At 38.4% G+C, this 12,854-nt stretch overlaps 1 protein-coding gene across 21 annotated transcripts in view; it reads left to right on the forward strand.

Annotated features, from left to right (window-relative positions):
- Positions 1-12,854, forward strand: part of PIKFYVE (phosphoinositide kinase, FYVE-type zinc finger containing) — a 102,520-nt gene that overhangs the window by 9,470 nt on the left and 80,196 nt on the right. For 18 of the 21 annotated variants that reach the window (XR_004623600.1, XR_004623598.1, XR_004623593.1 and 15 more), the window contains exons 2-7: positions 241-421; positions 2,260-2,412; positions 2,677-2,712; positions 5,679-5,797; positions 6,605-6,776; positions 11,757-11,964. Coding sequence is in view for 5 of the 21 variants with exons in the window: in XM_034655075.1 (XP_034510966.1) it covers positions 250-421; positions 2,260-2,412; positions 2,677-2,712; positions 5,679-5,797; positions 6,605-6,776; positions 11,757-11,964 (860 nt within the window). In the remaining 16 variants the exon portion in view is untranslated. Of the gene's footprint in view, positions 1-240; positions 422-2,259; positions 2,413-2,676; positions 2,713-5,678; positions 5,798-6,604; positions 6,777-11,756; positions 11,965-12,854 lie in introns of those variants that run through there. The other 3 variants (XR_004623605.1, XM_034655076.1, XR_004623608.1) reach the window with 2 other exon arrangements.

Genomic DNA, 12,854 nt, shown 5'->3' on the forward strand with positions numbered 1-12,854 from the left:
GATTGAATAGCAATGTTGGAAATTAGATTGGCTATGTAATCATAGTTTCACGTGATTGAGACCCTTATGATCTAGACTGCAGTGTTTCTAAGCCTTAATTTGCAACGTATGCTAAACTAGATTTATTTACTCTTTGGTTTTCGGAGGTCTGAGTTTTCGGAGTCAGATTTCCAGATATTTAGGGATGCTATTTGGAATCCACTTTTGGGCTTCCTTAAGAACTCATCTTTTGTTTTTTAGACTCATGAAATGGCCACAGATGATAAGACTTCCCCAACATTGGACTCTGCTAATGATTTGCCTCGATCTCCTACTAGTCCTTCTCATCTCACACACTTTAAACCTTTGACTCCTGATCAGGACGAACCTCCTTTTAAATCAGCGTATAGTTCTTTCGTCAATCTCTTCCGATTTAACAAAGGTAAGTCTTATTCTTAAGGATCAGAGAACCTGCAATTTTGATTCTCTGAAATTCTCTTTTTCAGCTTTCATGCTGTGTCTATGCAAGGATGTGAAGTATTAACAAAGAGATAGCTTTAATCATAGGTCACTGGGGTTTACTGCTTATGAAGAGAAAGCTAGTATTTTCCCTGTAATCTTATTAATTATTGGTAACTAAAGACCTGAGTTGAAAACTTAGTGTTAAGAAGAGGTCCCTTTTTGAAGTTAGCATTTTTTTTTTTCCTTTCTTAATATGTTTCAACTTTCTTAAGTTCACAGAATGGACTTTGTTCTTTTAGGGGTTAATAGCCAAAAGATTGCAATTAGACCCATACAACTAGAAGAATCAGCGTTTGGGAGGAAAGGTTCTTATTTTTCCAAAATTGAAATTGTCAGCATGCCTGTTGACTTAAATCCTTTAAATTAGGGTGTAAATGTAATAATATCAAGGGAAAAGATACTTTTTACTTATTTATTTCAGGAAATTTAGTATCGATGCAGTACTTTTATTTAATCAAGTCTGTATTCCAAACAAATGAATTATCCCCAAAAGAAAACTTCCCTTCCAGGATCCAGTCTGGGGTCACATTTTGCATTTAGTTTTCATCTATCTTTAGTTTCCCATTCTTTGTCTTTTGTGAGATTGACATTTTTGTAGAGAACACAGCAGTTATTTTACAGAGTCTTCTTTGAGATCTTCCTTATTTTTATTTTTTTCATTGAAGTATAGCTGACACATGGTGTTACTTCAGTTTCAGGTGTACAGCATAGTGATTGGACAGTCTATACATTATGCCATGCTCCCCACAGATTAGCTCCCATCTGTCACCATACGATGCTATTACATACCATTAACTGTGTTCCCTGTGTTGTGCCTTTCATCCCCATAACTTGTTCATTCCATAACTGGAAATGAAAAGGTACTTTTTAAATGAGCTCTTTTTAAGTAATATATTTTTTACCTGGAAAAAAAATTTTTAAAAATATGGCCTGTATCTTTGCTTTTTATTTGGCTGTATTATTTGACGTGCATTAGAAAGTAATCCCCCTTGTTTTAAGGAATTTGAGGGCTAATTCTTAAATGAATTCAGGAGAAATTTTAATAGTATTAACTGACTTTTAGTAGTAGTCATATTTAAAGCTGTATAAAATCTCCTCCCTTAGTCCATTTTTAAGATAATGACTTTTTAAAAAATCTGTTTACTTTTAGCTTTATAGAAAAATTGGGAAGATAGTTCAGAGTTCTCATATACTCCCACACCCAGCTTTCCCCCAGCTTTCCCCATTATTATGTTAGTATAGTATACTTATTATAATTCATGAGCCATCATTGATACATTGTTATAAACTATGTGTTTTATTCATACTTCTTTAGTTTCTAACCAAGTCCTTTTTCTGTTCTAGGATCTCATCCAGGATACCACATTATATTTAGTCATCATAAGACAATAATCTTTTTATTCAGCAAATGTTTATTGAGCCCCTACTGTCCACTGTTGCACTGTTTCAGTAGTGCATGGGATCTATCCCATAAACAAAACTGATAAAAAAAAAATCTCTGCAGTCATGTAAAGCTTGCATTCTGTTTCCTTTAATATGCTCAAGATTTTTCTAATGTAAAACAAATTGAGGATCATATATGCCAAGGATATATTGGCCTATAATTTGCCACTTTCTTTGAATTTTTTAAACCTAATTTTTAATTATGCAAGTTAATTCATAGATACATTATTTTCTGAACAATTTCATCTGTTCCTTCTCTTTGCTGAACTCCGAGTCTTATTTTTTCAAATAATGCCAAGCTTTCCTTTGCTACAGAGCGCGCAGAAGGTTGCCAGGGGGAGCAGCAGTCTCTAGGTGGAAGTTGGGCCAGCCCTCAGCTCCCTTCAAGGACACAGTCTGTGAGGTCACCTACACCTTACAAAACACAGCTTAATGAGGAACTCCAGCGACGATCTTCGGCAGTATTAGGTGAGACAGTACTTCTCATTTCATGTTTCTCTTGCGTGTTAGATTTTTCCAGTCATTGTGTTTCCCAGGTTGTTTATTGACTTAACTTTTCTGCTGTTTGGAATAGTCAGGTGCTCTTCAGAATTAATGACACTACTACCTCGGTAGTGAAAGAATTCGTTGATACCTAAAAAAAAAAATTCTTAAGCATTTTATTAAATTTTAACTTAGGCCAAGCACAGATCTCTTGACTGTTTTTTGATTAATTACTTGCTTGGGTTTCAGAAGAGAGCAGTTTGCAACATCCCCAGGAGAACACAGGTTAGTTTCAACTTTGTGAATGAATTCTGCATCTGTTCTTGGGATGGCTAGTGTAATGTGGTGTGCATGCCTCTGGCTGCAGAACTCTCTGAACTCTGTTAGCGGGCTGCCACTTGCTCTTGGCCTTCTGTCCTTGTTGGGGTGCAGACTGTCATTGTGGCTGGATAAGAGCTCTTGCCTGTTTGTTCTCTGTCCTGGTCTACTATAGTCATCTCCTTCACTTTCATGCTCTTCTGATGAGTATAGGCTGGGGATCAGTGCCTGAATTGAGAGACAAGACAAAGTGAGTTGTTTTATGTTTTATTTCTGTTAGAGTATTAGACTCAGCACAGTGGTTTGCCCAGCTCAAGGTGATAGAAGAAAGGCAGTGAGGGGTGGCATAATAGAGAAGGAGGGGGCAGCACTGGAAGTCAAGTGTCCCTGAATACCAGATCCTGTCTTGTCTGTCCAGTCTTCCCCATGAGATCCTCGAGTGAAAAGTAGGCAGGCACAGGTAGTGATGGTTGGCGGGAGGATATCTTACAGCTAGCTGAGACTTGGTTCAGAACCTCTTGAGGACTGGAGCAGAGCTGTCTGTATCACCTCTGCAGGTTTCCTAGGGCAACAAGCCTCAGCCTGGGTTACATCAGCCATTTGGAAGGAAGAATCAGAAGGTGGGAAGGGGGAGAGGGAGAGAGGAGCTCTTCTACCCCAAATGGTTGGAAGGAAGAGACCATCCCCACTTTAACCTTTAAGCTCAGTTAAACTCCTTTCCTTTTGAACCTGACCTCTGGCAACACTGCTGTTTTTGTTGAGGGATCTGACTACATCCTATGCTGAATTAAGCATAGAATTTCTTTATTTGTCAAATTGAGGAGTTGGACTAGAGTCTCTTAGGGATTACAAACTGAAAGCCTATCACACCTTGCCTCGGTGTTTTGATAAACTTAAATTTAAATATCACTAGGTGTGGGGGCACCTGGGTGGCTCAGTTGGTTAAGCGTCTGCCTTTGGCTCAGGTCATGATCCTGGGGTCCTGGGATTGAGCCCTGTGTTGGGCTCCCTGCTCAGCCGGGGGCCTGCTTCTTCCTCTTCCTTGCCCCTCCCCCCTGCTCGTGAGCACTCTCTCTTTCTCTTTCTCAAACAAATAAAATCTTTACAAAAAATATCATTAGGTGGAGCTTGGTAATGTCTACTTTGCTGCAATCCCCACCACTCCTTACTGTCTTTTATCAAGTCCGTTTGATTCTTTGATTTCTTTCTGCCTTAGCTGCTAGAGGCATTTAAGCTTCAGAAGCCTGAGACTGTTTGACTAATCAAGTTCCTTTTTCTACTGAAAGGCTGTAATTCCACAATTTACTAGCCCGTGACTTTAGGAAAATCATTTATGTTATATCCGTTTTATAAGAGAAGCATCTAAGGTTACTTAGGGCAGAGTGCTAGCCCAGATCTCCTCTCAGGTCTCTTTCACCTTCATCTGTGATTCTTTTGGTTCCAGGAACAGCCTTGCTCTCTCTTTTCCTAGTGAATGATGCTCTTAGTACTCTCGTACACTTCTAAGTAGCTTCACTATTATTATAGATACTTAGAAGTGTATCACATACTTCTAAGGGCTTCACTATTATTTATTGTCCCTGCATGGGAGCACAGCCATTGAGATCTGAGAGCTTCATCTGCCTCTTTTTTCAACTTATGAATTATGGACACTTGCTTTATATTGTGGTATTGAAGAAAAATTTGGTCATTCTAATGCTTGCACGTTGTGTTCTAGTAATAACACATCTGAGGCGTCTGCTGAAATTAGCATATGACTATATAGAAAGATAAAGTTTTTAAGTTTCCTAACATAGGTACACTTTCAATAATTAATTGTGTTATTTAGTTGTCTTGGGAAGTTCTTTGTCAGTTTAGATTTAGAGAGCAACCTCTCATTTCTCAGTAATCCTTTCTGTCCCACCCAAGCAAAACAAAGAACACCTAAAACAAATTAGCAGGTAAGTGAGTTTGAGAAAGACTTAAGGTGGGGTATTTTCCATCTTCATTTCCATAGGTTTTTAGGTTAATGAGTTTAAGCTAATAGAGACATTCATCCTTTTTGTCAAGCCACCTCCACTTCATCCTTAGGTTTTGTAACTGCCAGAGCCAGGAATTGGTGGAAACTTCTGTTGTAATCTTGTTCTAAAATAAGGAAATAATGTGACAGCTTTGGTGGGCATACGCATTTTGTCCCTGAAGCTGAATTTGGGTTTGTTTTACTCTTGGTAGGACTGGCTTCAGTATTGCCCTTTAAAGTATAAGTGAGCCCTTCCAGTTTGGAGCTGCGGGGCTGAGGAGGTGGCAGGAAAGGGTAGGATTGGAGTTCTAGCAATTCTTTGGCATTTTCAATCTGTTTAGATCTTGGTGAAGGGAACGTTGTGGGTAAATTACCACCCTGGATGTTCCAAACTCTGGAACGTTCCAAATGTCTTTGGCGATGTGGTTATTAAACTTTCTGATCATCTGCTTTATGAGGCTTTAGGTACTTGGTCTCTAGACTGAACTGAATGAACTGTTACTTCCTGTTTGTAGAGACTAAGCTTGGTTAACTCACAGGGATTGCTTTTTCTTCTGCTAAATTTCTAGCAGGTATTTATTACGGCTTGGGACCAAAGGGCCCAATAAATCATTAATGAGTTTTGGGGCCATTTAAGCAGTGTGTCTGTCTGAGACCTCAAAACTGTCAATGGTCTTAGTGCTTTTCTTAGGTAGCCCTTACTTGCTTGTGAAGCAATGGTTTACATGGTAATAAAAAATAACTTCCAACAGCCTCTTACCTTTATAAAAAGTAGTTTAACTCTCAATCCATATCACTGGCTGGGAGAACATAAAGGCATTGTGCATCACATTATGTACTTTATTTTGCATAGGTATTAGAGACTAATAACAAGGTTGGTTTTTTTTTGTTGTTGTTGTTGTTTTTTTTTTTTTTTTTGGTAAATCTGACTCAGACACAAGAAGGAAAGCAGAACCTACCTTTGGAGGTCATGACCCTCGTACAGCTGTTCAGCTTCGAAGCCTCAGCACAGTATTAAAACGCCTCAAGGAAATCATGGAGGGGAAAAGCCAGGTACTCTCTAGGGGCTTTAGAAGATTTTTATTAAATACTTACATAGGGCTCATGCCATAGTCACTAAAAATGGCATAATGCTACTTGACTCGAAAGAATGTTCAGCTAGTACTTCCTCCAGCTGTGAACACATTTTTACATACAAATTCTTAACTTTAATTTATCAGTTTTTTCCCCTTTATGATTAGTGCTTTTTGTTTTAAGTTAGTGCTTTTCTGTTTAAGTATTTATTTAGCCCAGGGTCAGTAAATAGTCTTTCATGGTTTCTCCCAGGCACTTTATAATTCATGTAAATTTTTGGGGTCAACCTTTATTTTTTTTTTTCATGGAGGTCTAATTGGACCAAGTACCATTTTTTTGTTTTGTTTGGTGTGTTGCATTGTTTTTTGTTTTGTTTTTTTATTTGTTTGGTGTGTTGTGTGTGTTGTGTTTTTTTTTTTTGGAAAGACCATGCTTCATTGATTGCATTATAAATCTTGTCATAAGTCAATATACATGTACGAGGGTGTGTCAGGCTCTCTTTTCTGTTCTATAGCTCCATTTTTTTCAATCCTTAAATGAATTTTCTGTCTAAAATTACTATAGTTTTAGAATAAGTCTTGATGGTCAGTAATGTAAGTGCTTCAACTTAAGCCTTATTTAAGGCTGTTTAAGGCTTAAGGTCATTTTGGTCTTTCCCATTCCCATATGAATTCTTGAAATAGTTTGTTAATTTCTGCAAAAGAAACCTTGTAGGATATTGATTAGCATTGCAGCTGTCATTGCATCTTTTCACATTTTCAATTTTACATATTGTCATTGTTACAGGATAGCGACCTGAAGCAATACTGGATGCCAGATAGCCAATGTAAAGAATGCTATGACTGTAGTGAGAAATTTACGACCTTCAGGCGCAGACACCATTGCAGACTGTGTGGGCAGATTTTTTGCAGTCGTTGCTGTAATCAAGAAATCCCTGGAAAATTTATGGGCTATACAGGTAAGTGCGCTTTATTGACAGTTCTACAGTTTTTAAAGGTCATAACTATAAAATAGGTATCATACAGGACCGATGTTAAGCCAATATATTTATTTATTTTTTATTTTATTTTTTTAAAGATTTTATTTATGTATTCGACAGAGAGAGAGACAGCCAGAGAGAGAGGGAACACAAACAGGGGGAGTGGGAGAGGAAGAAGCAGGCTCCCAGGGGAGGAGCCTGATGTGGGGCTTTATCCCAGGACTCTGGGATCACGCCCTGAGCCGAAGGCAGACGCTTAAGGACTGAGCCACCCAGGCGCCCCAAGCCAATTTTTATTTTAGGTGTCATGTATGAGACATGGGGGACACAAAAGTGAGGGAGATACAGCTTTGCTTTAAAGGACTTTTCAGTCGAATAATAAAGTTGATGGAGAGGTTCATAAATAACTAGAGTAAAAAGAGTATGTCATAGATGCTTGCAAAAAACCACAGGAGCATTAATATTTATTAGACAAGGTGGTTAGGATAGATTACTAATATATGTTACTATGAGAGTTTTCATTTTATGAAATGCAGATCATCCTTGAGTTATAGGACACCTTGCTTTAGCAAATTGCATCTTATTCATATTCTTTCATAAATTTATCAATATGGAAATTTTAAATTATTCGTTGAAGCAGAAAGTACTAAGCAATGGTATGTGGATTTATACAGTGATTTGGGCGTGGAAGGTGGGCAGAAGTTACCAAAAGGAGAACGGTCTTTGCATCTCTCAAATTATTTTTGTTGCCATGCAAATCTTCCTCTTAGCCTCACTCACTTTATTCCCCACCCCCCACTAAACTGCTATGGGAGTTCAGAGCTCAATTGTGTTTCATCAGGATTATGGCTACAGCCTTTAAAAGAATTTTTTACCTTTAGTTTTTCCCTGCCTCTAGTTCCTTTTCCACACTCTGGTCATTATTCTTTGTTAAATGCTAATTTGATCATCCTGGGGCATTACCTGCCTAAAACCTTTTCAGAGCTCCCATTACCCTCAGGATAAAATCCTGTCTTGTTAATATGGTGGTTGTGTTCGTTTCCCCGGGCTGCCTTAACAAATACTACAAACTGAGCAGTTTAGAACAGCAGACATTTATTTCCTCACAGTTCTGGAGGCTGGAACTACCATAATAGCTCTCATTGCACAGGTCAGGGAACGAATATACGGATTCTGCCATTTGCTGAGTATGTTTATTCCAATTATATATTTTAGAACTGAGGAATAACCACAGAATAACCACTGAACCCACTATATGATGGATATGAGCTAAAACACTGTTGATCACCTGACCTCTGTAAGCCCCTACTGTGACAGGTAGACTACAATAAAATTTTGGGTTTCCTGGAATTAGAGCCAGGTCCAGTAATCCCCCAGAGGTTTGATGGTTACCTTTTTTCAATGCACAGTCACCCTGGTAAAAAGCTATAGGTCCCTTTGGGGAAGGGTGGTAGAAAGATTAACAGTGTAAGTTTTTGGCAGTGTAATGAGGTTTTTCCTCAAGGGGATCCAGCCTCCCTGCAGCAATCAAGGAATTCTGGGTCTGTAAATGGCTCAATTCTGATGATTACTTGGTGGGCCATGACTCTTTGATTTAAGTTAGACCACTGTCCACTTGTTCTGGAGTTCGTCTTACACAAATCAAGTAAGAATTTAGTAGACTGCCCATCGACTTCACTTCTGGGAACACCACGACCAGTGCCATTGGTCACTGTAAGTCAGTCTCTTCTGATTGCTGCTTTGACTCTACTGTCTATTCTAGTATATGTGCCCACCTTTGTCATTGGCGATTAAATGCCACCATTCTGCCCCTGCCACCCTGGGATCTAATGGTCTCCATTGCATTTAGGTTTCCCAATTCAGTGGCAGCAGTTTCCACTGTAATTTCTGACCTATGGAGAAGAGCGATCACAAAGCTCTACAAGGATCCTGGGGTTCCCTCACAAATTTATTTCTCATGGTCATGAAAGGCATATGCTCCAGATCCTCCTGGGGTGAGTGAGCAGGTCTTACTTGGTAAATCCTTTCTTAACACTTAATCTCCCTAATTCTTTGGATCCCTTTCTTCATAGTATACAAGGGCAGTTCCGGCCTTTTAACCTCTTTAAGTGTAGGCCACTTTTGGTCCATGTTTCAGCCAACCAGTCAGCCCACGAGACTGTTAGAGCCCTTTTTACCCGCCAAGCTACGATATTTAATCCTGAGTCTCTACTTAGTGGGCTCATATCAGTAAATATAGCTGGGTCCTACTTTATGTTTTTTCTACTGTATCTTTGATATATCTCCACTATATCTCCTATTTCTTTGATATCCATTCACATACCTATTCCCTGGTTTCTGTCTATATATGTTGGAAAAATCATGGGATTCTTTTGGAATGTAGTGCACCTTTTCATGGGTCACACTATACATTATCTTTCAGGGCTTGCTGGGACTTGAGTCTTGTTATAGCTCTAGAAGCAAAGAGGGTAGTAGGAGTGGGTCCTGAGGAGAATAAGCAGTGTCTTGTAAGGTAGCAAACTCAGGCCATTTTGGATTTCTCAGGCAAATCAGGGTTAATCTCCTATGACAGGGTACAAAGGCTAAGAAAGGTAAAGAATACTCAACAGAATTTCGGGGCTTAGTGTCCCCAGCTTCATCAGGACCTTAACATATATCCCCATTCCACTTTTCAGGATTCCATTCCTTCCTAATCAGTGCCCTCATTTTCACAGCAGTCATACTGCAAGATTAGTGATTCAGTGTGTTTTGTAATTCAGCCACTTGCAGGATGAAACTCTTGGTTTGATTTTCAGCTCTGTGGCTACAGGAGGTAATGATTTCTCTCAGGGAAGACATAGAAACTTCCAGATAATACTTCGTACAGCTGGGAATTTGAATTCCTGAGGTCGTCCTTCCTCCCCTGCCACTTTGTCTAGTACAATTAGGAGCAACCAGTCAGTGTCTTTATACCTGCTAATTTGACAGAAATATTCTAAGATATGAGGCCCACCCACTCTATGGAGGGTAATCTACTTAAAGTCAACAGGTTGTATATTTTAATCATATGTTAATCAAAAACCCTTCACAGCAACAAGGAGACTACTATTTGACCAACCAACCAGTCTCTCCAAGTCGACACCTAAAATTAACCATTGCAAATGGGATATTATGTGCCGGACAAGTTGTATGTTGTAGCCTTGAATAAATGTAAAGTACCTAGAATAATGTATGGCACATGGAAAGGGAGGAGTGAATATTAAGCAGTTTTTGGTGGTAGTAGCACTAATATCTCTGGATCTGTCATGCAACTTTTTTTTTTTTTTTAAAGATTTTTTTTATTTATTCGACAGAGATAGAGACAGCCAGCAAGAGAGGGAACACAAGCAGGGGGAGTGGGAGAGGAAGAAGCAGGCTCATAGTGGAGGAGCCTGATGTGGGGCTCGATCCCAGAACGCCGGGATCATGCCCTGAGCGTGAAGGCAGATGCTTAACCGCTGTGCCACCCAGGCACCCCTGTCATGCAACTTTTTAATTACATGTGTGTCTTTCACCTCAGTGGACCAAGTTCTTCGGTGACAGAGCTGAGTCTCCCCAGTCTTTGTATACCAACACCTAATATAGGCCTGCATTCAGCAGGCACTTGCTGATGAAGGTTCTTCATGAAATGAAAACTTTTCAGTTCAGGCTTGACTGTGTTCTGATCATTTTCATTCTAATAGCTGACTGGTGAAGGGAGATTTCCTTATAATAAGAAACAAACCAAGCCTTTGTTGTAGCAACTTAAAGACTTTTCTGCAGAATGTGATTTTACTTCCTTACTGCAATTCTACTTCGGCCAGCTGGTGGTGGTTCGTCCTGACGCTCTCATTTATCCCAGACTGGATTCACTTTTTTTGGTCCTGATTGAAGTGAATATGTTTTTCTTTAGTTTTAACATGTTTTATCTGTTGAATTGTGGCATCATATATGAGTAATGCAACAAGTGATACTTAATTTTGCTTAAAGTATATGCATAATTTAACAAAATTGGGGACTACATAGTTGTAGTCTTGAAATGAAAAAAAAACCCTAAAACCATTTATTATAATTATACTTGGTTGTAATTATGGTAAAAACAGAGTACAGTTGCCTTCAAGAAATCTTTTGTTCTGTGTGACGTCAGTTTTCTAATGTTATTTGTAAAAAAAAAAAAAAAATTAAGGTAGAATCGTTAAATAACATGTATTTGTGAAGTTTAATTATCTGACCTTTTTTTTTTGTACATTAAACTTACAGAATCACATGAATTATTGTTACAGAAAAACAAGATAGAAATGAAAACTTCTCTTTGGGAAGGGCTGCGCCCTAAAAAAAAAAATGGCAGTGTATGAAAGTATTAAATAACCTTGTTGTTTGTCCTCTGAAGACTATTTCATTGCCAACTCAACTTTCACTATAGGAATTTCTGTAATAGTTCCCTCACATATTTCATACCGTCTGTAAGCCCATTTTCTATTTGTTTGTTTTTGAGATGGTGCCCCCTTGTGGAGGCCACTCTCAGGACTTTACAGTGGAGACCTACGTAATATTTTCCACCTTACTTCTTGCCCAGGGAAAATATGTTGTTTCCCTTTGTAGTGGTTTATTTACTCTATTCGAAACAACTTTTTTTCTTGAACCTACTGTCCCTTATTTCATTTTTAGAACCTTGAAAAATTTATTTTTTTGAAAAATACTGTTAAACAGTTTCATCAGGTGCTGTTTTCTTCACTCATTAATAAATTTTGAGGTTATTTGAATGACTGGATGAGTTTATGATATTGATGGTTTTTAAAATATATAAATGAGCCAATAAATTATTTTGCATTGTGAAAACATCCTTGCAGACGTTTTACTGTTACTTGAAAAACTATTAACCCAAGGATTTAATGTGTTTTGTTAAGTAACCTATTATCATTATTTCTTAAGTTAATTTTCTTGTTTTGTTTTCTCTCCTAGGGGACCTCCGAGCTTGTACATACTGTAGAAAGATAGCCTTAAGCTATGCTCATTCCACAGACAGTAATTCCATTGGGGAAGACTTGAATGCTCTTTCAGATTCTGCTTCCTCTGTGTCTGTACTTGATCCAAGTGAACCTCGAACACCTGTTGGAAGTAGAAAAGCCAGCCGCAACATATTTCTAGAGGATGATTTTGCCTGGCAAAGGTACTATCACTTAAGTACAATTTTAGTTATATTTGAGAAATACAGATAGTCTTGTGACCCATGGCTGCCTTCAGTTAATTTTTATCTTCTTTGAATTATTTCCTACACATTCCCCTCCTTTTTCTTTGGTTTGCTACCAGAAGGATTATGGGTTGTTCATGGATAGTGATTATATTGACTAATTAGAATGTAAGCTGTACAGGAGGAGAGACTTTGTTTTGTTCTTGTTCACTGTTCTGCCTGCTGGCACCAAGAACAGTGTATGGCATATATATGATCTTGATAATATTTGTTGAAAGGAAACAGAAGTTATTGAGATGAATAACTTCTAATGTAGCCTTCTTAGAGAAGGAAAATGCCCATAAACTTTCATAATATTTATAAATGCAATTTAGATGTTTTTCCTCCCTAAGGAACATTTCATGTTTTTCCATAGGTCTAAATATGCTACTTCCAGCTGTCTGCTGATGAAAGATGTTACTGACTCTTGGAAGTTACATGGATTTGTTTGAATTAGAATCCTAGATTCATCAGTTTGATTTTTTTTTTTTTTTGCTAAGTTATATTCTTATGTATAATACTAAATCTGGCCATATGAAAGAGCTTTGAGTTTTGTTTTTTTTTTTAAAGATTTTATTTATTTATTTGACAGAGATAGAGACAGCCAGCGAGAGAGGGAACACAAGCAGGGGGAGTGGGAGAGGAAGAAGCAGGCTCACAGCGGAAGAGCCTGATGTGGGGCTCGATCCCATAATGCCGGGATCACGCCCTGAGCTGAAGGCAGACGCTTAACCGCTGTGCCACCCAGGCGCCCCAAAAGCTTAGAGTTTTAATTAACCTTTTTCTGATAAGTTATTTTATCAAGCACCCCTTAAAAGTGTGAGGAATTA

This window comes from Ailuropoda melanoleuca, chromosome 2 (genome assembly GCF_002007445.2).
Source record: "Ailuropoda melanoleuca isolate Jingjing chromosome 2, ASM200744v2, whole genome shotgun sequence".
In the NCBI taxonomy this organism is placed as follows: domain Eukaryota; kingdom Metazoa; phylum Chordata; class Mammalia; order Carnivora; family Ursidae; genus Ailuropoda; species Ailuropoda melanoleuca.